This window comes from Artemia franciscana, chromosome 11, assembly GCF_032884065.1.
Source record: "Artemia franciscana chromosome 11, ASM3288406v1, whole genome shotgun sequence".
Classification (NCBI taxonomy): domain Eukaryota; kingdom Metazoa; phylum Arthropoda; class Branchiopoda; order Anostraca; family Artemiidae; genus Artemia; species Artemia franciscana.
Genome location: NC_088873.1, coordinates 446,231 through 472,504, shown reverse-complemented (window position 1 = coordinate 472,504; position 26,274 = coordinate 446,231). Strand labels below are relative to the sequence as shown.

The 26,274-nt window shown below is 32.4% G+C and overlaps 1 protein-coding gene across 1 annotated transcript in view; it reads right to left on the bottom strand.

Moving 5' to 3' along the window:
- LOC136032648 (cytoplasmic polyadenylation element-binding protein 1-like) overlaps positions 1–26,274 on the bottom strand; it is a 53,266-nt gene that overhangs the window by 23,104 nt on the left and 3,888 nt on the right. Inside the window, exons 2-5 of the mRNA XM_065712926.1 lie at positions 23,140–23,329; positions 17,836–18,181; positions 8,132–8,204; positions 4,204–4,350 (exon numbers count right to left, since the gene is read on the bottom strand). Of these exons, the coding sequence (XP_065568998.1) occupies positions 4,204–4,350; positions 8,132–8,204; positions 17,836–18,181; positions 23,140–23,329 (756 nt within the window). The remainder of the gene's footprint in view (positions 1–4,203; positions 4,351–8,131; positions 8,205–17,835; positions 18,182–23,139; positions 23,330–26,274) is intronic.

The following is a 26,274-nucleotide window of genomic DNA, read 5'->3' as shown; positions in this document are numbered from 1 at the left end:
GATATATCCTATACTATAACTCTAAGAAAAGATATATATATATACTGCCAAATATATGTATTATATATATATATATATATATATATATATATATATATATATATATATATATATATATATATATATATATATATATATATATATATATATATATATATATATATATATATATATATATATATATATATATATATATATATATATATATATATATATATATATATATATATATATATATATATATATATATATATATATATATATATATATATATATATATATATATATATATATATATATCTAATATGTTTGTATGTTCACTTGACAATATAGCCTATATTATAACTATAAGAAAAATTCTTTGTTGTACCTTATTGGCTGTAGGGTAGAAAATCTGGCTAGCTACGTAAGGTTCGTGGATTCGATTTCAACACCGGCGGAAATTTCTAGAGAAGTGCCTTAATATTATTCGGAAACTGTCGGAGTTTTCTTATACAACAAACAGTTTCACTGCAGAAAATTTTTAATATTATACCAGAGTTTCAGCACGTTTCCTATTTAAAGCTTTAATTCCTCCTCCCCCGAAATGTTTCTCTGACTCATAATTTGGTCATATAAAGATTATTTCTCCTATACAGCTACAAATATTTCTCTAAATCGCAATTTTATTTTAGAAATGGAGGTAAAAGGACCTTTAATCCCCCCCCCGAACAAAAGTTCCTTTGGTAAGGCCTCCAACACAGTGCTTTTGGCACTTGCGTCCTCGAAGAAAAATACTGGATATGGCCTTGTCCAAGCACAGTACATAGGGCTGAACAAATGGATTGCTGCCAATATTTGATTCTTGTAGGAGAGGGGCGAGGGGTAAATCATGGAAATAAATGTACTTATGTTCTTTTTTGAGTCATAAAAACAAAAAGGCGCATTACTTACGTACTTTTACGTATGTACATACTTTATGGAAGTACTTTTTCTCAACGGAGACTTTCGTACCGCAGAGTTACAGCACAGATTTTCATCCTATGTTCCTATATTCCGGTGTTCTATTTGTTCCCCCAAAAAGGTCTAATTTTGCTCTTTAACGCCGTGAGATAGGTCCCTTATTAGACATATAGACACAGAAGGATTTTTGAGAGCGACAAAAACGGACATAGTTTGTTAAAACAGAGAAAAGAAAAAAGAAATTCGGTCCCCACACTTACAGCGTGCTGCCACTGTGCCATCTGCCACCGCACACAACGGTCCCCACAGCAGCCCTCTTTCATTATTTTTTTTCTACTACATTATTGTTTTGATTAAAATTTTGTTAGCATGTCAATGTGCAAATCAGATCTATGACTGTAAGCAGCGCTATAGGGTGACCTTGAGGAATGGCACTTCCCGGAAAATGATTGTGTAATAAACAAGACAGCATTGTACTGAATCTTGACTAATAGATAAAGGCTCTGAGTTTGGGGTTGATGAGGAGCCTGCGCATCTGCTTTAGTCTCAGGTGGCTTAGGGCCGTAGTGTAGTTTTAGTGGTATTAGTTAATTTTCAAGCAATTTTCTCCAGCAACGATTCGATTTGCTAGTGAAAATTTTCAACAATACTAGCTAGCAATTTTGTTAGTTCAAAAAAAAAACAGTTGCCGGTTAATTTGTTAGTTTTTACTTAGGACGAAAGAAAATTTAAAGTTTCATGTAAAATCATAAAATATTTGACAAGTTTGCAATCTGTATATACTTAGTCAACAATGACACAGCCTTTCTAAGGTCCAGATTATGCTGATGATTTAAGCATATTAGATGAAAGTGTGAGCAAAATGAATGAATTTTTAGAGGTTTTACGAGTTCAGGGTGCTAAAATAGGCTTGAAAATTAATGTTAAGAAGACTAAGTCACTAAGGTTAGGAATAAGTGAAGATGAACAGGTGACCTTAGGTAACGAAAAGATTGATCAGGTTGGGAGCTTCAGTTACCTTGGTAGTATTATTAGTAAAGATGGTGGGAGCAGTGAAGATGTTAAAAGTAGAATAGCTAAAGCTCAGGGTGTTTTTTCACAGTTAAAAAAAGTTTGGAAGAATAGAAAGATAAGCCTACAAACCAAGATTAGAATATTGGAAGCTACAGTGATGACAGTGGTCAAATATGGCTCTGAAGCATGGACACTCCGAAAAGCAGATGAAAATTTACTAGATGTTTTCCAGAGAAATTGCCTACGGATTGTTCTGGGTACCCGGCTGACTGACCGTATTTCAAACAGTAGGTTGTACGAAAAGTGTGGTTCAATCCCGCTTTCTGGGGCTATAATGAAAGAAAGGTTGAGATGGCTAGGCCACGTTCTACGGATGAAGGATGACAGATTACCGAAGATTGTCCTTTTTGGCCAACCGTCTGGGGCTACACGGAAAGCAGGTCGTCCTTGTCTGGGTTGGGAGGACGTCATAAATAAGGATTTAAAGGAAATGGGAACTTCCTGGGAGGGTGTAAAGAGGGAGGCTTTAAATAGATTAGGTTGGAGGAGGAGCGTGCGTAGCTGTGTTGGCCTCAGGCGGCTTGGTGCTGCAGTGAGTTATTAGTAGTAGTAGTAGTAGTATTTAGAGGACTTGCATGTCGTAAAATCAAGTACTGAATTAATTTTATAGTCACACTGTCCAAACAATCTAACTAGACTATCAAATTAAACCGTCATTAACGGTATAAATGACCTTAAACAACTAAAGACATAACAACTAGGTTTCTACAAGTATTTTTTTTACTTCGTACTACGTACATTAACCTACCATTATCATATCCAATATAAAAGTCATAATAAGGGAAGCCATCCCTCCCCCCACTTAAAAACCCACCGATTAGTATTATTTGCAATCAAAATTGAAAAAATATTCATTATCAAAAATCGATATTGATAAAAACACATTTTTTGGGTCACAATACCACAATGATGGGGTAATAGCACACTGGATCCAAATAGATAGTAAGTCTAATAGTTGACGCAATACGGATGAGAACAATTGTGAGAATTATGCTGACAAAGTTTTATTAGATAATCTTACAAAGAGAATGCTTTTGTAAAGCTTAAGGTTTGTGTTCTCTGTGATTTAGAGAGCCTATCATACAGCTAAGCCTATCATACAGCTATAACTTGTGCCCAGAGGCAAATATACTTTCATCATTGGATTTGTTAATTTCAAGCGTATCCCATATTGATACAGGATTGCAATACTACTTAAAATTTTTCTTCAAGAGCGATACAGAATTTTTAAAAATGGGAGCATTTTCCTATTTTTTCAACCTTTTCAATGTGTTTTCAGTTTAAAAAAAAAATTAAGGTCAATAGATAAGACTGAATCTCAGTTATCTAGTGATAACAAAGTTATCGTTTTAGGTTGAATTATTAAAACCTTAGGACTCTCGAAAAAAAAGTAGCAAAAACTAGAACAGGGAACGCAAGTCTTAAAATACTTTCTTAATTGCTAAATTACAGAGTTAATCCCCCCCCCAACAAAATTCTCTATCTAAATGTCAATGGCTTAGCGTATCCCTTTTAGAGACTAATGGGGTTTGTAGGTCATTTCCCCCTCCCCATAAATGTTTCAAGTCATAGGAAAGTAGGGTGACTAATTTCTATGCTATAACCATTGGTAAAAGATTCATGATTGACAATATGTCTTAGCTAGCAAGTTCTTTTGTTGTTTCCATACAAACACCTTCATGGATAAGACAACCTATTAGGCTTCTTTTCTAAGCTTCTTTTCTATGCATTTAAAATTTCAAATAAATTGCAAAATTTATTTTCCAAGCTTCTATATTTTGTATTTCCCACTCATTTTCTACGTTTCTAAAAGTTATAAGCAAGTAATTTTGTTACCTACCACTTCTGTTTCTACGATCCACGGAAGTTTCCACGATCCACGATGTTTCCATGGAAGAATGTTAGCAACGCTGTTATTTTGGACAGTGGAAAATAGACTTGCATTGTTTTATTTTCACAACTGGGCAGAGTAAAGATTTAACTGAAGGACAAGGATAAATGAAAAGTTTAATAGGTTAGAAAATTCCAATTAACGCCTTCATCTAACCTCATCTAACTTCATCTGCCTTGAGTGATTAATTTGTGAAGACGCCAGCTTTAAAACCAGACAAAGATAAAATAGATACATAAAACGTAATATTCTAAAAAAAAAATACTAATTCAGCTGATCCTTAATAGAGGGAGTACCTGCATAAAATGAGATTGAGCTGAATTGGCCCTCGTCATTGAGCTATTCGACATCATTGACTCAGAGTCAGTCCTTCGGCGTTCAAATGGAAAAGACATGGAGGGTCCACTGGCCCCTGGAGTTGAAGCCGCACTTGGTAAAAACGACTGAAATTATTAAAATGTACGTAAACACAAAACGTGCTAATGAGAAGAATTCTTTTTCAATGGACTAGTTTCATTTAATACAATACTAGTTGTAGAATTATCTCAATCCTATAATTAGATATACAACGTATCATCTAAATTTCCTCAGAACTAGACAGTTCCATTGAACTCAGAAGAAATAAGTGGGAAAAATTGAGTTTAAATTAGGAAACCTTGGTTTGAAAGCTGAGTTTTAAATAAAACAAAAATGAACTTCACTTATTCGAAATAAAATCCTATGTATATTTTAACATTTTTTCCCATAAATTAAACATATTCTCTAAGGCCAACCTGACTTTCATACATAATGATGATAGAAGATAATAAGCTTACCTAAGCTATGGATGACAGGTGATTGATTTTTCTTCTAACGATAATTTCGACAGGACCTGTGCCTGTCATCATCAGGTTATAGATAGGGGTTACAGATAAGGGTATCAAAAAGGGTGTATTCAGGATTTTTTTTTGGGGGGGGATACAAAAACTTTAAAAAAGTAGAAAAAATTGTTTATATGTTTTTTTTTTACTTTTTGCACAAGTCGGATAAAATTTCTGGGGGGGGGACAAACCGATAAACCCCTCCCCCTGGATTCAACCTTAGGTATAAATACCCTGGTTAGGAAGCATCAATGTTGATATTTTATTTTTTGCTGCTTAGGTACATTCAGTTCAGTTGTGTTTCAGTCAACCTATATGGATATGATGTTGGTACAAGACCTCAAAAGGTTTTGCCCTTATTTTAAGGTTCATAATCCCCTCAAGACAAGAAAACGCCAGAGTTGGTTTTTTTAATACTACAGATAGAGCTTTACGTTCAGAAAATAGTTCTCGTTTATCTTTCAGGATAGGCTAATCGATTAGACCTATGGCGATTTATACGAAAATGTTTTAGCTGTTCGGAGTTTGTTTTTTCTTTTTTCTTTTTTTTTATGTGTGTATGTGTGTGTGTTGCATTTACGATCCCAAAATATTTGTTACCAAAAATACCGAACCATATTTCAGATACTTATTTTCGCTATACAATCAAATTCTATAAAAACTGATTTTTATTCTACCAAATCTCAGATTCCACTGCTTTTAGGCACTTCAACTTTCTGGCCAAGGGACCCTCCCAACTCACTTGATATTCTTATGTGTGCTTTTTAGCGATTCTGAAAACATTTTTGTCCTTTTGTTATATTATATTTTATATTTTACGGTTATTTCAAATCTTAATACGTCTTTTTTCAAAAATAAAAATGAAATATGTCTTGAAGTGCTTCAAAGACACAACTAAAATTTTTAAAGAATAAATTTTAAAAATTTTGTTATTTTTTTGTATTTGATTTTTTGAGGCACGTACAGATAGTGTGAATAAATTTTAAAAATTTTGTTATTTTTTTGTATTTGATTTTTTGAGGCACGTACAGACAGTGTCGGTATTTTTGAGGCACGTACAGGACAGTGACAGTGCCAAAATATTTGTTACCAAAAATACCGAACCATATTTCAGATACTTATTTTCGCTATACAATCAAATTCTATAAAAACTGATTTTTATTCTACCAAATCTCAGATTCTACTGCTTTTAGGCACTTCAACTTTCTGGCCAAGGGACCCTCCCAACTCACTTGATATTCTTATGTGTGCTTTTTAGCGATTCTGAAAACATTTTTGTCCTTTTGTTATATTATATTTTATATTTTACGGTTATTTCAAATCTTAATATGTGTTTTTTTCAAAAATAAGAATGAAATATGTCTTGAAGTGCTTCAAAGACACAACTAAAATTTTTTAAGAATAAATTTTTAAAATTTTGTTTTTTTTTGTATTTGATTTTTTGAGGCACGTACAGATAGTGTGAATAAATTTTAAAAATTTTGTTATTTTTTTGTATTTGATTTTTTGAGGCACGTACAGACAGTGTCATATACTCGTATTTATTATTTCTTCTAAAAACCTTCCCAAATTAATGAAAAAAAAACTATGCTCTAAATTTGGAAGTTCCGGCAAAACCCGAGCCTATCTTGGCTGGGATGTGCTTGGTTTTTGTGTCTGTGATATATTACTGTAATTGATGCTGAACCGTTTACAACAAAATATTTAACATCAAATGTACAATAAAGACAATGCTGAACTCAAACGCTCCCTTTACTAGGAATTACAGAGAGACAAAAAGACACTTGCCATATTTTGGAAAAGGCAAAAACTTCTAAGCAAACTGGTAACTAAATAGAATACCGGAAAAGTATTGATAGAAGCATGTTAAGTTAAAGAATATAGGCAATACTATAAATTTAACCAAAGTCTCATAGCGCATTTTGAATTGACATGAGACTAAGTTCTTGTGTCCGTGCGTAAGTGCGTCCATTTAGACGCACAATGATTAAAAAAATAAGGTGTTTTTCACTCTTTGAATAATAAATACGTTTTTGAAAAAACGTGTTTAAGGTGCTCAAGACAGGCTATTACTATCGATGCTATAATATTTTAGAAAGTCTACTAATTCGTCGTCTTTTCCCTGGACGAAATGGGGAGATGAAATTCATTCTAATATACTGATTTTTCGCATTCATTAGCGTAGATATTAAATTATCAGACAATTTTTAAATGCTGAAATGACTCATCCAGCTTCCTTGTGAGTTTTCTGGGGATTTTTAAGCATTTCTAAATAAATTCACATATGGATTTTGGTATGAAAAGCCGTATTTTCTCTTTTTTAGTTAACAATGAAATTGTAGCTACAAATCAAAAAAAATATATATTCACATATTTATTTCTAAAATATTTTAAAATCCAAAGGTGGTAGTGTCAAGGAGCCCCATCAATGTCTAATATAGTTAAAAAAGAATATTTCCCACATATGTTAGTCTTAAATTAAAAATTTTAAAATATTTTTTGTAAAATTTTGAAATATCCAAAACTAAGAAGGAAATAGTGGAAACAAACAGAAACAATAAGTTCAGTGTTCTCAGACTTGGTCATGGGGTATAAATACCCGTTTAAAAAAAACAGTAGCAGTTTTTAGATTAGCTTTTCATTTTGTTTCTAACTTATTTATGGAAAAAACTCTTGGAAAGTCATCAGGCATAGTAGCCTTCAACTAGAAATCTCAAAAAAGTCATGAAGTCTCAAAAAAAGTAAAAAACAAATGAAATTCGAGAACAATCTTGAGAAGTCCAAATTAGATACTAAAAATAAACTACACCAAAGAGTTCTGTTTAATTAGTACCGATGATTAGGCATAAATCTCAATGAAAACACAAAGAAACGAATTTATGAATTGCCCTATAATTGACGTATCAACTGCATCCATAGATGACTTTCAGAAACTTGAGAACATGATAGTCTTAAATTAGAAATCTCAAAAATTATAATTAAAGACCCCAAAGGATCTTGAAATTCAACTGAGACAGTGGAAACAAATGAAGCAAGAAGTTCTGTGTGCTCACGCAAATCTGAGTAAAGAAAAACACAAAACATCTTTAGAACTAGCCCATCACAAGTATTTTTAATGCACATGCAGCATCATTTTTGAAATTTTACCAAGCATGAATCCCCTACAGCATATTTCGAATGAATCGCCCACTGAATGAATCACCCACTAAATGAATCACCACCTTGAACTAATCGCCTACTTGAATGAACCGCTTTCTTGAATGACCTACTTGAATAAATCACCATAATAAATCACCTACAGCATAATATGAATAACCTACAGCAAGATTTAATTGCACCTACAGCATAGTTCTTGAAGACTTACCAAATATGAGTCGAGCTGTCCAAAGTCCCAAATACGACCATCTTGATGATGAGAGGCTGATAATGGTGAACCTCTGTAAGAGATTAAATATTATCATGAAATTGATATAGGAGGGAGGAAAAAGAAAGACAAAAAGTATTTGCGTTATGGCAATCAAAAAGTATACAAAGCTAGTTTAAATAAAACAATAAGAACAATAAAGCACCATAGGAAAAACAGACGTGCTTAAATATATTAATGATTTATTGGATATTGAAGAAGAGGCTTTTGGATAGAAATACATTTAATTGAATAGAACAAGCATTATGTCACGAGGGATTGTTCATCGCAGACAATGCAGGAACATGCAATACAATCAGGCCCATATTTACCAATAGGCCGACTAGGTTCAGGCCTAGAGGTGCAAAATGCCAGGGGCGGCAATGAATTATCACCGAGTGATTTTTTTCTTAACACAATCTGGACTGATGTGAATTTTGGGTCAAAGTGCCAGATTCATCTCACCGCCACAGTGCCTGTTCACAGAAAAGTGAATTTTAAAACAACACAGGAATTCTGTAACCACTTATAAACTGTCAGATGTCTCCCAAGAATGGCAGCTGAGAGTTTGGTATCACCTCTCTCTTGCATTACTTTGAGCTCATCAGTTGTGTTCTCTAGATTGCTTCCACTATCTCCAAATTTTTGGAGATTTTCCGAAAATCTCGCAAAAACGGAGCTCCGAAAAAACGCTAGGGCCTAGAAGCGTCAAAGCTTTAAATCCGGCCTTGGGCAGAATTATCCAAATTACCCATTATATTAAAGTAGAAAGTCCATAGAAGACATGAGAAGGGGATGGAGATAGAGAGGGAGAAAAAATTCCAAAGTCCAACACCAGAAACCAATTTCAAAAATATAAAAGAAAAATGACAAAGCAAAACAAATTCGAAGAAGCATTTCTATAGTCACTGTTTTTAGAGAAACAGCGCTGGACAGACTACTAATGTCACTACCCAATTTCTGAGGTTGCAAGCCTTTCCCAGGGTCTATGCCCATCCAAACTTTTTAAGAAAAGCTCCCATGAGTGGTTTACAGCATTTTTCTAAAATTCTACTTTAAACGGTTAAGCCTGTCACACTTACCTAAGGTATATCCATTCTGGTTTGGGTATATGTAATGTAATATAGAGGAAAGACAGCTCAGCTGCTCAATATTAAAGCATATAAAGATAAAAACAAAACTAGTTTAGAGTGGTTCTAGCTGGCGACCCATTTGTCTAAAATAATTGTACATAGGACGTTTTGTACAAACAAAAAAAGAGAAGCAAACAGCAATTTTAGATTTTTAATACCAACTGATAAACCTGGCCAAGTATATACCTTTTCAAGCAGTTAACCAGAGATACTGTCCTTTGGGTATTGACCCCTGTAAAATCTGAATATTTTAACGATTTTCCCCTGACATTTTGATGTTTTTGTTTTAATTCACCTTTTTTAAAGTTTATTTTTAAATTGGCTCCTCTCCAGTTTCTACTCCTATGGAATACACAAACTCATGTGTGCGAGCCTATAACTATTGATGCAGCAACAATTTGCAACTTGTATAGACTAGTATATAGACTTGCATAGACCAGTGTTTTTCCCCCTTATTATATTAGATATAGAGTTAGTATATATAGTATAGATAGTGTAGACTAGTATAGACTTGTATTGACTGGTATAGACTATTAAAGACTAGTATAGATAAGTATAGACTTGTATAGACTAGTATAAACAACTTATATAGATTAGCATTTTCCGTTTAATGAGCTCTAAATCATACGAAGTGGTTATTTATCAGTTTATTTTGTTGTCTTCATACAGTTTTAAAGTTTATTTGTACATTTTTTCCTTTTGGTTCACTCCCGCTTACTACGTTTACAATGAAAGAAAGGTTGAGATAGCTAGGAAACGTTCTGCAATTGAAGGATGACATATTGCCAAATATTGTCCTTGTCAGCCGACCGTCTAGGTTCAAGTGAAAAGTGGCTTGTTCGAGAATGGGGTGGGATGATGCCTTAAAAAAAGATTTAAGAGAAATGGGAACCTCCATCAAGGGTGTAAAGATGAAGGCTTTGAAAATGTTGGGATGGATTTTTTTTTTTTTTTTTTTCATGTGTTTGTGCTGTTGCATTGGTGATTTCTCTTTTCATGATATATTCATCACATTTTGGCCCCTAATTCCCAAAATTATGGAAAATTCAAGGTTCTAATTAGATGAAGAATATTGGGTAGGGGGTAGATTATACAAGTACCGCAGTAGTAATCGCAAGCTAGAATTATCCTAAGCTAGTATTTTTTTTTTATAATATTGAGCAGTTGAGCTGTTTTCCCCCCTTATTATATTAGATATACCCAAACCAGAGTGCAAATGCCTTGGGTGAGGGCGACATAATTTTTCAATACGAGTTTTGGAAAAAGGCTTAACAGTTTAAAGTAGTTATTTCAGAAAAATACTCTTTTCTTCGTGTTCTTCTCCCCCCCCCCCCCCCTATGATTTTAAATATACTTCTGTTCTGGTATTTTCATTTTAAAAAAATTGCCTTCTAGGTTTTAGAAAAACTTATTTCGTCCCCATCCCCTAATTGTCGTGAATTAGTCTCAAGGATGAATTCAAAGCAAGATTTGAAGATTTCAAATGTTCTGAAAGTAAATCCTTTGTTTTCAATTCTTTCACCATTTCGTTACCATGTTTACAAAACGTGAACGCTTTTCGTTTTAACAATCATCTGAATGATTATTACCGTTATTTGACAAATATTACCGTTTATTACCATTATTTGACGGTTATACGACGTTATTACCCTCTAAAAATTGTTTCTTAAATGATAAAGCTGCTGGCTCTGAACAAGTATTTTGGCCACATCCCAAACTACTAGGCTACATCTGGGGCAATGGTAACCAATATACTGAGGCCAGTCTTTACTTTATTTTCAATTCTTTCACCATTTCGTTACCATGTTTACAAAACGTGAATGCTTTTCGTTTTAACAATCATCTGTATGATTATTACCGTTATTTGACAAATAATACCGTTTATCACCGTTATTCGGCGTTATTACCATCTAAAAATTGTTTCTTAAGTGATAAGTCTGCTGGCTCTGAACAAGTATTTTGGCCACATCCCAAACTACTAGGTTGCATCTGGGGCAATGGTAACCAATATACTGAGGCCAGTCTTTACTTTGTTTTCAATTCTTTCACCATTTCGTTAGCAAGTTTAAAAAAGATGAATAGGTTTCGTTTTAACAACCATCTGCATATTTATTACCGTTATTTGACAACTATTACCGTTTATTACCGTTATTCGACGTTATTACCCTCTAAAAATTATTTCTTAAATGATAAAGCTGCTGACTCTGAGCCAGTATTTTGGCCACATCCCAAACTAATAGGCTGTATCTGGAGCAATATTAACCAATATACTTAGTCTTTACCTTCATCAACTCCTTTTTCTATTTTTAGCGGTAAACAATTCGCTCAAATTCAGGACCAAGTCCCTAGCGCTTCAACCGCTAAATCTAGTTACAGCAAATATTCCGAATCTAAAACCTAACTTCGGAATTCTATGTGAAATAATGTTTTAAAGTCTTTGTTCTTTTACCTCCCTGGATACTAATTTGGATTTTATGCACTTTCATTGTACTTATAAACCAATCCATTAGCGATTCTTCCTTTTCTTGCCAGCCTACCCCTTCATTTCAGCTCTACGACAGTCCTACCCAACAAATACAGCTTTTATCTCATGCTATCACAATATTTTTTCTTATCGACTATTGCATCTCCAACTATGATGCATAAACTTTAGCTGGTAGAGCAGGGGCACAGCTAGGAGTTTTTAAGTATTGAGCTATGGCGTCTTAATTTAGCTTATGTTTCCCCCCTTGTCAGCACACTGAACGGCTTTGTCTGCCCCTTCATTATTTCCCCCTCCAAAGCACCAGTCTACTTCATTTCAACGAAATGAAGTATTTCAAGTCGTATTTTATAGCCTGATTATTATGTATCGTTTTATGGAGATCATGTTTGAGTGAGGTTTGAAGTATCGCAGCTTTATTAATTCCAGCTCTCCTTCTATATAATACCCCAAGGGCTCGGCTAAGTAAAATAGTATAGGCAGAACTTTTTGAATTAATGATGTGCTGATGTGTTTTTAAATCTTTTATACTTGAAAAGCGGAATTGCATAGAATTGTTGGTAATGTCAAGTCAACAAGTCTAAAAATCAAGTCAACAGTGCAATAATATGACTAAAATAACATCATATTTATCAAAGATTATTAACGAACGCAATGAAGAAGAGCTAGTTAATGGCGGGAAAATTTCTTGGCCTAACCAGTTCAAGGGATTATTGATAGATGTGGCTTTAGTGAGAACTGGAATGACGGGAAAGACGTAGGTCGGGTTCTTGGGATAACGTTAGGTTTTTGTTGTTGTTTTTTTGGTGTTCTTACATTCCTGGCTCTGTTGCTTCTTTTTTAACTTTGAATTGTTTTAGTTTTTTGATGATTTGGTGTTCTATTTTACTCCTAGGACAGCTTTCTTTTTATACAAAAACTACAGAAACTTCTGTTTATCAGCTACTCAGGACATATACTTTTCAGAACCAAAACGAGAGCCAATCATTGGACTGAGCCAGCCGTGGAAAAAGTGGGGTAGCAAACTAGTAATGGTACTTTTCAGTTTTAAAATTTTTTGGCAGATTTTGTCTGAAAATACCAGTGCTTCCACTATCCCCAAATTTTTGTGGGTAACCGAAATTAATTTTGATATCAATAGATATAAAAAACATCGGCTTATTATGCTGATTCTAGACATATAAGATTTATTATGCTTAGTGTTACTCATCAAAGTCTACGATCCTGAGAAAATTTGCCTGATTGTCGAAAATGGTGGAAAGCATCTATTAAAAGTCCAGGAATCCAAGTAAAGACAAACCATCAGATTTTCTTTCTGATTTTCTTTCTGGCCTTGTTTTTTTTCTTTTTTAATTTTGAATTGGTTTAAGTTTTTTCCTGTTTGGTTTTCCTTTTTGCTCTTACGACAGCTTTTTGTATTCTGTTTATACAGAAAGCACATAAACTATCTTACAAAAGAGATTTACCCAGAAGGGAATTATTTAGAAAACCGTTTTATTATTAAAACTATTATTATGGGCAATTCAGTAGAGCTGTTGCACCATCAAATTTTTACTATATTTTGAAATGAGTGTGTGATTGTCGGTTAATTTTGACAATAATTTAATTAATTATTGTTAATTATATAATAATTAATTATTTAATAATTTAATTAATTAATTAATTTAATTAAAAAATTTAAGAACATGCGCTGACCTTCGTAGTAATTATTGCAAAAAATACAGATTCAAAAATTTCAAGGGCACAAACTTCAGTATAATTTTTGCAGCAAAATATAATCATGTATACTGGATACCACAACATGTACAGATACCACAAGATGTACATGTACCATAAGAATTCTTACTATTACTGCTATTGACAACTCAATGGAGCACAACCCCATCTAAAACAGACTAATTACAAAGCTGTTTCAGAATGCCAAAATGGCAGTTCGGACTGCTGGTAGTTTTTTCAACTCTCAGACGGCGCAACGCCCTCTGAGGCTGGAAAATTGTAAACCTGTTTCAGTTTTAGTTTATTTACCTTAAAAGTCGCCCCTCTTGGAGGGAGAAGGACTTGCGACAGGCAGCAAGAATTTTTTTTCAAAATTATCACTGCCTTTTGGCAGCCATAATTGAAATTCGGGGCTTTTTAGTCCCAAATTACAACTGCTTTCGCACGACAAAATCGACCCGCAATTTAAAGAGAAGAAGACTGGATTCAAAAAATATCTAGACACGGATTTAGACACATATTTAGATATTAGAGACAGATTACTAGACACAGATTTATGTCAAACACTACAGACATCAAACATTACAACATAAATCATACAGTTCGTGGTAACGAACTGTAGTAAGGAGTGACCCGGCTCAATAGTAAACGAAACTCTAAAAAAACAGAATTTCGATGCTAAAAGATACATCAAAAGAATTGGATTTTGATGCTGATTTTAAATATATAAGTTTTGTCAAATTTAGCCTTTGTCATCAAAAGTTACGAGCCTGAGAAAATTTGCCTTATTTTGGAAAATAGGGGGAAACACCCCCTAAAGGTCATCGGATCTTAACGAAAATCACATCATCGAATTCAGTGTATCAGAGAACCCTGTAAAAAAAAAAATTCAAGGTCCAATCTACAAAAATGTGGAATTTCGTATTTTTTGCCAGAAGACAGATCACGGGTGCGTGTTTATTTGTTTGTTTGTTTGTTGTTTTTTTTCCCAGGGGTCATCGTCCTAGAGTGTTGCAAGAGGGCTCATTCTAACGGAAATGAAAAGTTCTAGTGCCCTTTTTAAGTCACCAAAAAAATTGGAGGGCACCTAGGCCCCCTCCCGAACTCATTTTTTCCCAAAGTCAACGGATCAAAATTTTGAGATAGGCATTTTGTTACGCATAGTCGAAAACCATAATAACTATGTCTTTGGGGATGACTTACTACCCCACAGTCCCTGGGGGAGGGGCTGCAAGTTACAAACTTTGATCAATGTTTACATACAGTAATGGTTTTTGGGAAGTGTACCGACGTTTTCAGGGGGATTTTTTTGGTTTGGGTGTGGGGTTGAGGGGAGAGGACTATGTGGGAGGATCTTTCCTTGTAGGAATATTTCTTGGGGGAAGAGAAATTCAATGAAAAGGGCGCAGGATTCTCTAGCATTACTATTAAAAAAAACAATGAAAATATAAACATGAAAAAGTTTTTTCAATTGAAAGTAAGGAGTAGCATTAAAACTTAAAACGAACAGAGATTATTACTCATATGAGGGGTACTAAAATACTTTAGCATAAAGAGTGAGGTATTTAGGAGGAGATAAATACTTCGCTCTTTATGCTAAAGTATTTTCAGTAATTTCAACTATTTATTCTACGGCCTTTCTGATTCAGGGGTCATTCTTAAAGAATTGGGACAAAACTTAAGATCTAGTGTGAAGAGCGAGGTATTAACGAGGGGACAAACCCCCTCATATATATAATTAAAAATATAAGAATATAAAAGTTTGTTGCGTAAGTTAATTCTTAAGTTACGTATATTTTTTACTAATAAAAACGTTTGTTAAAAATTAAAAGTTCTAGTTGCCTTTTTAAGTAACCGAAAAATTGGAGGGCAACTAGGCCTCCTTTCCCACCCCTTATTTCTCAAAATTGTCTGATCAAAACTAAGAGAAAGCCATTTAGCCAAAAAAAAGAATTAATATGCAAATTTCATTTTAATAATTTATGTATTAAAATGAAACATGCATATCAAACATGCATTAATTCAAAACGTTCAGAAATTAAATAAAAAAACTAGTGTTTTTAACTGAAATTAAGGAGCGACATTAAAACTCAAAACGAACAGAAATTACTCCGTATATGAAATGGGTTGTCCCCCCCGGCAATCCCTCGCTCTTTACGCTAAAGTTTGACTCTTTGCCACAATTCTATTTTTTAAAACAATTAAAAACTTTAGCGTAAAGAGCGAAGGATTGCGGAGGGGACAACCCATTTCATATACAGAGTAATTTCTGTTCGTTTTGAGTTTTAATGTCGCTCCTTACTTTCAGTTAAAAAACTAATTTTTTTTATTTAATTTAGACACTGAATTGATACCGAGCGATGAAGCTTTTTTACATTAGATGATGAATCTGTGTCATTAAAAAATGGACCATTAAGAGACCTATTTGAGCAAGTACTTAAAAAAATTAGCACTTGAGACAATTGAAAAAGGATATTAGCTAATTGGTTTGCTTTAATACGCAAATCGCCTCGTCAAAGACTTTCCTTATTTTGATAAGCATGCTTGTATATTTGAATATTAAAAATGTTCTGAAGCATGTTTCCCAATTAAATTAGTCAAATTGCCTGTTAAAGAATTATATAATGTACATAATATAATAATTATAATAATTGTATTTAATAATTAATTATAATTATAATTAATAATATAATAATTATAATAATTACGATAATTAATATAATTATAATAATAATTATATAATGTATACCAATCAACTCGTCAAAGACTATCCTTATAATATGCATGCTTATATATTTGAATATTAAAAATGTTCTGAAGTATATTTCCTAATTAAATTAGTCAAATTGCCTGTTAAAGAATTATATAATGTACATAATATTATAATTACAATTAATAATTCAGTATAATTATAATTAATAATATTACGTCTTGATTTACGTTCCTCAGATTTACGTCTTCTTTTGTATCTGATCGGTCAAATTATCAGCTCCGTAGTTCTCTAAATATCCAAATTCCGCAAACACCAACAATAAGATTAAGCATACAGTATATTATACCAATTATATTATACTTATATTATAATTATAATAATAATTATATAATTATATAATGTATATAATGTATACCAATCACCTTGTCAAAGACTATCCTTATTTTGATATGCATGATTATATATTTGAATATTAAAAATGTTCTGAAGCATATTTCCTAATTAAATTAGTCAAATTGCCTGTTAAATAATTATATAATGTACATAATGTTATAATTACAATTAATAATTCATTATAATTATAATTAATAATATTACGTCTTGATTTACGTTCCTCAGATTTACGTCTTCTTTTGTATCTGATCGGTCAAATTATCAGCTCCGTAGTTCTCTAAATATCCAAATTCCGCAAACACCAACAATAAGATTAAGCATACAGTATATTATACCAATTATATTATACTTACATTATAATTATAATAATAATTATATAATTATATAATGTATATAATGTATACCAATCACCTTGTCAAAGACTATCCTTATTTTGATATGCATGCTTATATATTTGAATATTGAAAATGTTCTGAAGCATATTTCCTAATTAAATTAGTCAAATTGCCTGTTAAATAATTATATAATGTACATAATATTATAATTACAATTAATAATTCATTATAATTATAATTAATAATATTACGTCTTGATTTACGTTCCTCAGATTTATGTCTTCTTTTGTATCTGATCGGTCAAATTATCAGCTCCGTAGTTCTCTAAATATCCAAATTCCGCAAACACCAACAATAAGATTAAGCATACAGTATATTATACCAATTATATTATACTTATATTATAATTATAATAATAATTATATAATTATATAATGTATATAATGTATACCAATCACCTTGTCAAAGACTATCCTTATTTTGATATGCATGCTTATCTATTTGAATATTAAAAATATTTCCGAAGCATGTTTCCCAATTAAATTAGTCAAATTGCCTGTTAAAGAATTATATAATGTACATAATTATAATTATAATTAATAATATAATAATTAAAAAAAATAATATATATTTGAATATTAAAAATGTTCTGAAGCATGTTTCCCAATTAAATTTGTCAAATTGCCTGTTAAAGAATTATATAATGTTTCATAGTAAAACTTTTGTATGTAATTTGTTAGTATTAATCCCAATCCAGAGAACTTAAATGTGTTAAAAGCCAGTTACGCAGCTTAATATCAAGGGCTATAAATAAATAAAAATTGGACTTTGTTAAATGGGCTTCTGGAAGGCTCGTATAATATTTCCTGGACAAGAAATTTAAAAGAACTTACTCCCTATTTGAAGGTGCTGTCAAAGGGAGATACGATGGTATCTGTCTAATTCTTCCTGATCCCGGAATAAAGTCATGTCTGCTGTGCGCAAGCGGTCCTACGCTAAATGAACGTTCTCGAACGTGGTTAAAGGTACGTGTTATTGAAGGGGGGTTTTCTTCGTGTTCTCTAGCTCCGAATTGCATTGCTTCTGCTTGTTTTCTGAGGTATAGAGGATCAGGATATCGATTCATTTCATCTCCGTGGCTGGAGGATGAGTCAAAATAAAAGGTGGCACCCATGGTTCCTTTTGTTTCCAAAGAAGTTTCAAGGCTACTTCCAAACCCACTGTCTGTTTGACTTGTGTCTGAAATGGGGATATTCATAAAGTTAAACCATAATATATAGATCATTGCACCAAATAGAAAGAAAATAAACATATGACAAGACACAAATTAAATAGAATCAAATTTTATTTGTTTTATGTATAAAATATAATTTCATTTTTAGAAATGAAAGGAAAGTATTGGCTGTTGCTTAGGGGATCCTCAGCCATTTCAGGCTTAAGTGCTGTACCAGGGACGAGTCCAGGATTTTCTTTATAGGGGGCGTATAATAGGTTGCTTCAATAAACTTGCGAACAAAAAAATACCCACGATTTTAAAAAAAAACCTCGACAATTATGTGTCGTAGGTAGGTAGTGGAAATGGTCGTGAATTTATCCTAAAATCTGGTGAGGGTTAAATTCTAGTTAATCTGTTGAAATTGGAATGGTATAAAAATATTGAATATACAAAAAAAAAGTAAGTTATAAAGGCCACCCCACCATAAATAAAAAGCTGTTCACCATCTATAAAAAAAAACATGATTTCTAATATTTTCTACATACATTTTTACCGCTATAGCGAGTGAGTTAAGCCTTTTATTGTAAAAAAAGGGTCTTGAACCATCTTCTGGGGTCATGCATTTTTTGTGACAATTTGTATAGTTCAAACCATTTAGCATGTCGCCTAACTTTGTGGCGACATTTAGTAACTATGATAGTAATGAAGAGTAGGAAATGGGGATAAAAATACAACTTGTATGTTCGTAAAAGATATATCGAACATTAAATACTAGTTCTTTTAGGGGTGTAACAAGAAAAATAGAACGAAGAGATAGAAATTCACAGAAGACATTTAAAGCGAGGGTTTGGAGGTATAGGCAATAAAGCATTAACTAATCGCTGTTTCTTTTTAAAAATAGTGTTTAATAAACAGTGTTAACTTTGACGAAAGCTCAAAAAATTACTAACCAAAATTTTACTTTTCATTGCAAAGTAGCGTATCTATCCACTTTTTAAAGTTCGATCTATTTCGCTTAAATTACAGAATTCACAATTTTATGAGAAGAAGTCTATTTCTGTATTTCCACAACCGCCACATCTATTTATTACACGGTGAATGTCTACCTCGATATTTCGGTGAAGGTTAATAATGGCTAGTCCTGTGAGTATAGAGTCCTGTCAGTTTAGCGCTCTTTGTTAGTATTTCTTCTTCTATTCATCCTAAAATGTTCGAATAAAGACCAAAATCGTCAGAAAAATATGAACTCTAATAAAGATGCATGTAGGTATGTGCTTCAAATTAAGTATATGAGTCAAAATACTCCTTAAACAACAAGTAATTATGTGTTTTTTATTTCTGTATTTGAAAAGTACAGATTGGTGATTTAAATTCTCATGGTTTCAAGCTGTGGTAGATTTCTAATTAATTTTTTTTAATCTTGAGATTTCTAGATATTCAATTCAAAGTTAAACCTCAATATGTCTATTGAGCACAAAAATAAAAATTTGAAATTAGACTCAGATTTAGCATTAAATAAAGGAATTGCCCTGTAAAAATTTTGATTTATAAACAACTAATCGTGGAAACATGATTGCATCACATGTATCAAAATAAGTATAAAATCCTCAGCGGTATATATAGCAGTTTAGACAATTTTAGGGACAAATATATGCAACCCCTATGCAAAAACACAACTATATTTTGTGACTGCTTGGTATTGAGAAGGTGAGAAATTCTGAAATAATATTGTAATTGCATTCCGTTTGCGTGGTTAACTCAAGTTGCGTGAATTTCCACTTTTTATCGACATTTTATTTTTAAATGTTTGAAAAAAAATCGATGCTATTCCACTGATTCAAACTGAGAATTCAGAGACCCATCTATACCAACTAGAAAAAAAAACACATAATTATTTGCCTTCTTTCAAAAACAATTTTTCGAAAATCTATTCTTCTTAAATGATTACTCCGACCTTTGAAGGAGTATTTTGACTCATATAATTAGTTTTAAATATATACTTATACGAGCCTTTATTAAAGTTCTGAAGAGTTTTGCCTTTATTTTAATGTTTTAGGATGGACAGAGAAGCTGATATGTCATATAATGACATATCAGCTGACTATATAATGTCATATAATGACTATATGACATATCTATGTCATATAATGACATATTATATAATGACATATCATAATGTCGTATAATGCAGAGCTTTGATTAGATGAAAATAGGCAGTAAAGTCGCCACCATTTGCTCACCAAAATCCAAAACTTAGATTAATAATTTTTGCACTTCTCATACATTTACTTTCTATTATACAAATCCCTTAAAAAACAACAATGTTGTAAAAACCACCCCGCTTCGCAAAAAAAGAAAACCAAAAATAAAAAACAGACAGCCAAACAAACTAATGATATCAATATCTTTGCCCTTGGTGCTATAGCAAGACTCAAAACAAATTTTTAAAGGTAAAAAGAAGTAAATATTTTGCTGTTCAGCCTCGTTGTGACAGCACTTTCCTGAAACATAATTTCGACAGCCTACAGAAGTTAGGATTTTAAATTTCCCTTCCTTGTTATTTCACCTCCCATTTGACTTTCGTGGTAATACAGAAGATTCTCTTGATAAACCAAAGTTTAAAAATGCTTTTTAGCGGTATGCGTCATTAGTAAAATCTAACAGACACCCCAAAAAGTAACTGAAACCTTGTTTCTAACTTATTTGCAAAAAGAGGCAGTCTTAATAAACTAATTAAAAACTCATCTATTAATAACCAATTACAAAAAAAAACTTTCGTCCCAATTCAAACCAGAGCAAGTGGTCCCAACCACAAATCAACCACTATGTCAGGGGTGGGGGAGCACCCCCTGGATCCATCAATGTCCTGACTGCTTCTACTATTATCGAAGCACAAAAACATCAAAAGCCAACACAGCATCTCAATGTCTTTTTCTTGGTTAAACACGGTTAACAGAATTTTCAGGCACGGCTTAATGCAAGTCACAAGGCGGAAACCTTGTAGCTGCACAAGTATATACTTTTTCAAATAAAGATCAAAAATTTAAAGGAATAGACAACCCCTAATGTACATGATATTCTCTATTTGCTTTGAGTTATTAACCCTCCATTTTTATTGGAAAAATGGTCTTCATTTCATTTTTTTGTTTTTAATATTATTTTCAAAAGGTGATAAAAACGAGGGGGTTGTTATATTTCTTAACGCCCACCCTTTAACATAAAATTAAAATTTGAAAAACAGTCTTTCGGTTTTTAAGAGCTCATTTACTAGAGAACCAAAATACAATTTTGAATGTATAAGTACTTCAAAATAAAATTGCAATGAAACTTTAAACTTAGGTTTAACTTAGATTAAATAAAAATGAAAAAAATAACTTTACAGCAGAATTCAACATCTGGAAGAGATTAAATAAAAAAACTAGTTTTTTTTGACTGAAAGTAAGGAGGGACATTAAAACTTAAAACGAACAGAAACTACTCCGTGTATGAAAGGGGCTGTTCCCTTCTCAACGCCCCACTCTTTCCGCTAAAGTTTGACTCTTTTTACTTTATTAAACAGTAAAAAACTTTAGCGTAAAAACTTTAAACGATAGCTTTATCTAAGTGGGTAGTATTGGCAGTAGTCTTATTCCTTGAAACGTAAACGCTTCAAAAGGTCGAAAATGGTATGTCCCATTTTTTCCAGATGAACTGTTTAAGGATAGCTTTATGTTACACTTATATTATATATATATATATATATATATATATATATATATATATATATATATATATATATATATATAGATATATATATATATATATATAGTTATATTGTTTGTTATATCATAGTCATATTTGAAACAATAAAGTGTTGAATTTGAAACAATAATTCTAAATGCATGTTTGCGCGAAGTTTACGATTTTTTTGTTCTTGTCAAAGTGGGTTTTCTTTTCCCTCGGAACAAGAAATTGGATAACTTCTTATTATCTTTTTTTTTTAATATAAAAATAGGTTTCAAAATGGGTTAAAAAGTAGAAAATATTTTTTCAGGAATGTATGAAGATAAGTGAAAACAAGGTGCGGAAAAGGGATTTGGCCTTTGAATTTCTGAACAAACCCCTAATCATATTAACAGCAAGAACAATTTTAATCGCTTTTGCACACAGTTGTAATCCTTTTTCTAAGGAAGATTAGGTACTTTTAGGGGGTGGTCTGATGCCTTAAAGTTAATTTTGTTGCTGCACTACAGCCCAGATCCTTGTCTAATCTTGAAGAATTCTAACCTCTCTCTGTGCAGCTCAGATGAGCACGACTTGTAAAATCTATGCACCAGAATCAATAAGAACCCGAACGAATACAATTGCATAAATATCAATCGGTAGATTTAAATGTGTATATGAATGCTTACGGGGATAGAAGATTTTTTGCAGAAGAAAAACATTTCAGAAAAAACAGCTCTCCTGTTGGAAAGAAAGATAGAAATACAGTTTTGAAATATAATGGCTACTCTCAGATGTAGATTATTCCTGTCCCAGATACAATTTGGGAGTTGAGGATGTTTGGAGTTAGAGTTGAGACGTTTGGAATTGAGAATTCTTGCAGGGTGAAGGAGTTGAGGATGTTTGCAGTTGGAGTTGAGACGTTTGGAATTGAGGATTCTTGCAGGGTGAAAGCAGCTTCCTAATGGGAAGTAATTTTTCAGGGTAATGCCCAAGGATCCTGCAGACGACGCTAACAAGGACAATCGTTTTGGCTGAAGAAATATATCAATGAAGTTGTAAGAAAAAGAGAGGAATTAGGTTTGTTTTTTCCCTTTTTTGTTTTTGTGGTTGTTTTTTTGTTCGGGTTAGAAAATATGAGTAATATTTAAGTTATTATATTGTAATATGCATTACAGAATTATTCAGTATAGTATTTATTATTTACGTGCATGGAAGATTTTTCAAAGCGTATGTAAAAAAAGAATAAAAAAACAAACAAAGTAATGACAAAACTTACCAGTGTTTCCAGCAGAATAACTTGAACTCGTGCTCAAAAGTGTTTCACCATCTTTGGGCTTAGAGTCGTTTTTAACAACAGAAAAATTTGAACTCAAGGTCATGAGAGTATCAACATCTTTTGATTTTGAGTTGGCAACCTGTTGTGACAATATTTCATAGGGACTTGGGCGACGATTAGGGTCTAGAGCCTAAAATAAAAGAATGTGAAAATGAATATAGAGCTGGAAGCATAATGAATTAGAATTACACTATGCTAATTAAACAAAAAAAAAATAAAGTTTTAAAAATTTATTCAAATAAATCAAAATCCGAGCTTTAAAGGAATAGAGACTTATAAGGATAGTCCTCCTCCTCTAAGCCCCTGCTTGCTCCTCTTTAAGCTAAATTTTTAATTAACTTAATAAATCTTTTAATTGAATTAAGTGACGTTTAATGCCAATAATACATTCAAACTTATGTGTATTGCAAAACCACATAGTCCTTAGTTTAGCTGGTCAAATTTTCAGGGTTGCCACCTGTAGCACGAAACTGCTATTTTAGCATTATGTCATTATGTGTAGCACTGTAGCACCTGCTCAGGGTTTCAACCAGTAGCACTAAAGTGCTATTTTAATACTGTTACAGTCAATTTGCTGACTATAGCATCGAAAATTACTGTGTAGCACCCACATTTGGACAATTATAGCACTTTAGGAACTGACCGTGGTGGCAACCCTGCTAATGGTGCTTTCATACTGGGTCGTAAACCTTTCTCATTGGTATAACTTCATATTTTTGCTAATTAATGCAATGTTACGGAGCAAATTTTTCGGTAGCTTCAACAGTGCTAAGTGGACTTGTTATTTGTCTATTATCAAAACCGCACTCAAGTTCATGATCTGAGTATAACCGGTTTCTCTGTCTGCATTCGGTTATAATTAGCCTAGCCTGTGTGAGATAAACTACTATGTAGGTGTGTTTTAATTAAATATTTAATATATAGAGCTTTTTAGGTTAGGTATTTAATATAATGCGTTCCGGACGGCCTGCATTCCACAATTCTCTGTTGTAGTTTCCATAATTTTGTTACTAAAGTATTATATTTTCATCAGATTTGAGTATATTTCATTATGATTAACCTAGCTTAACTTCTTGAGCATGGTTGGAATAATAGACAAGTACAGGGTAATTAATAAATCCGAAATTGAACAGAAAAGCTTTTCCTAGAAGATCTTCCAAGCTTGATCAGAGCTTGTATCTCAATCTCCGTTCAGAGTTTTTAGGTTTGAATAATTTACTTGTAATAATTGTGATTAGCCTAGACGACAATTAGGATTTATTTTTACATCAGCCTAGCTATATTTGGATGTGGGTTGCTACCCTGGGGGTGTTGGAGAGAAGGTGATTGTATTTTTTTGTTTTTCCTTATATTATTATTTTAATTAGTTAGGATGCTTCAAGAAACATTTACGTAGTTTTTTTATTATTATTTTTAATTTAGGATGCCTTTAGGAATGTTTATGTAGTTAATCACCACGCGTTAGCAAAATTTAAGTTTTTCCCTAGCGTAGTGATTTATATCTGTAATAGTTTGTATTTTTGTTTATTATGTAAATAAAAGTCAATCAAAAGTCAGTTCGAAAGAACTAGTTTAAATGTAAAAAGTTATAATTATATTGACATAACTTATCCACTTAGCATAGAAAATTACGTACGTAATATGGAGGCTGCTCAGCTGATGTGGTAAGTAGTCATGTGTGACTTATTGAGGTATCTTTAACTGACTTAATGAAATGACTTTGCTATGTTTCACTTACTATCAATTCATAAATTTATTTTTCTCTAAATTAAAAAGGTTTCATTTAGATTTTTTTTGGTGCTTACGGGTTTTCCCAACCACGTTCAAGTTCTTAATCTGAGTAAAATCGGTTTCTCTGTCTGCATTTGGAGATAATTGGCTTAGTCAGAGGGAGATAAACTGCTATGCAGGTATATTTATATTAAATATTTGATATATAGAGTAGGTTGGGTAATTAATATAATGCGTCCTGGGCAGTCTGGGCTCCATAATTCTCTCTTGCAGTTTTCACAATTTTGTTACTAAAGTATAATATTTTCATCGGATTCTGGTATATTTCATTATAATTAACTTAACTTCAATTCTTGAGTCGGGACAACACGAAAGTATCGCTTCTTTGTATCGTTTATGATAAATGCTCGCTAAGCGGGAGACTATCAGTTAAGCGTGTCGAATACTCTTTTCTTTGGGGCAATAAAATTCCTTCTTGCGATTGATTTTCCCCCCATTAAAATAAACTTACCGAAAAAATGGCTTCGAGAACAGAATAATTCGATCTATTTATCGGAAAAAACGTGCAAATATATTTTATTTCCAGAACTCGTTTTCAGAATAATCTGCGAATATTTGTAAACATTTTTCTCAGAAAACTTCTTTTGGGAATTTGTTTTTTCGTAGCATTTTATAGTTAAAATGGTTTAAAGTACTCGATTTTCCGAGCTATTTGTACACTGTTCCAATGCAAGTGCCTAATAGTAACGAAATAGTAACGAATAGTAACGAATAGTAACGAATAGTAACGAATAACATGAAGGAAAACAAGATTCAATTATATCAAGTAGGTCAATCAAAATCATGGGAGTATCTGAAAAGTCACTTCGATGTCAGTTCCAGACAGCGATACGTTGTATTTTTAATGCCTGGAAAATAATTTATATATATTTTTTTTCTTTTTTTTCTGATATTCCATGGAATATAATTTCTGGTCAACAGACGAGATTTCTTGGGAAAAGAGGGGAGTCAAGAAACTCTGGATAAGGCCTTGGCAAAATGAAATTTCTTTTAACGAAAAAGATTTTTAGGAGTAATATTTTTTTTTAACAGAATATCTTTATGAAATGTCAATAAGTTTCTACAACATGAGCATCCCCCCCCCGAAGAAAAAAATGGTACTTGGCTACGTTTGTCCCTTACAGACTATACAATGGAGTAGGCTATACAATATACTATATACAATACTATAATACTATACAATGGAGTATATCTAGCCCATTGAAAGCTACGGGAGAGGGAAGGAGCAAGTCTGACACTGAAATATAACATTTTCTTATTTTTGTCGTTTATATAACCCGATTT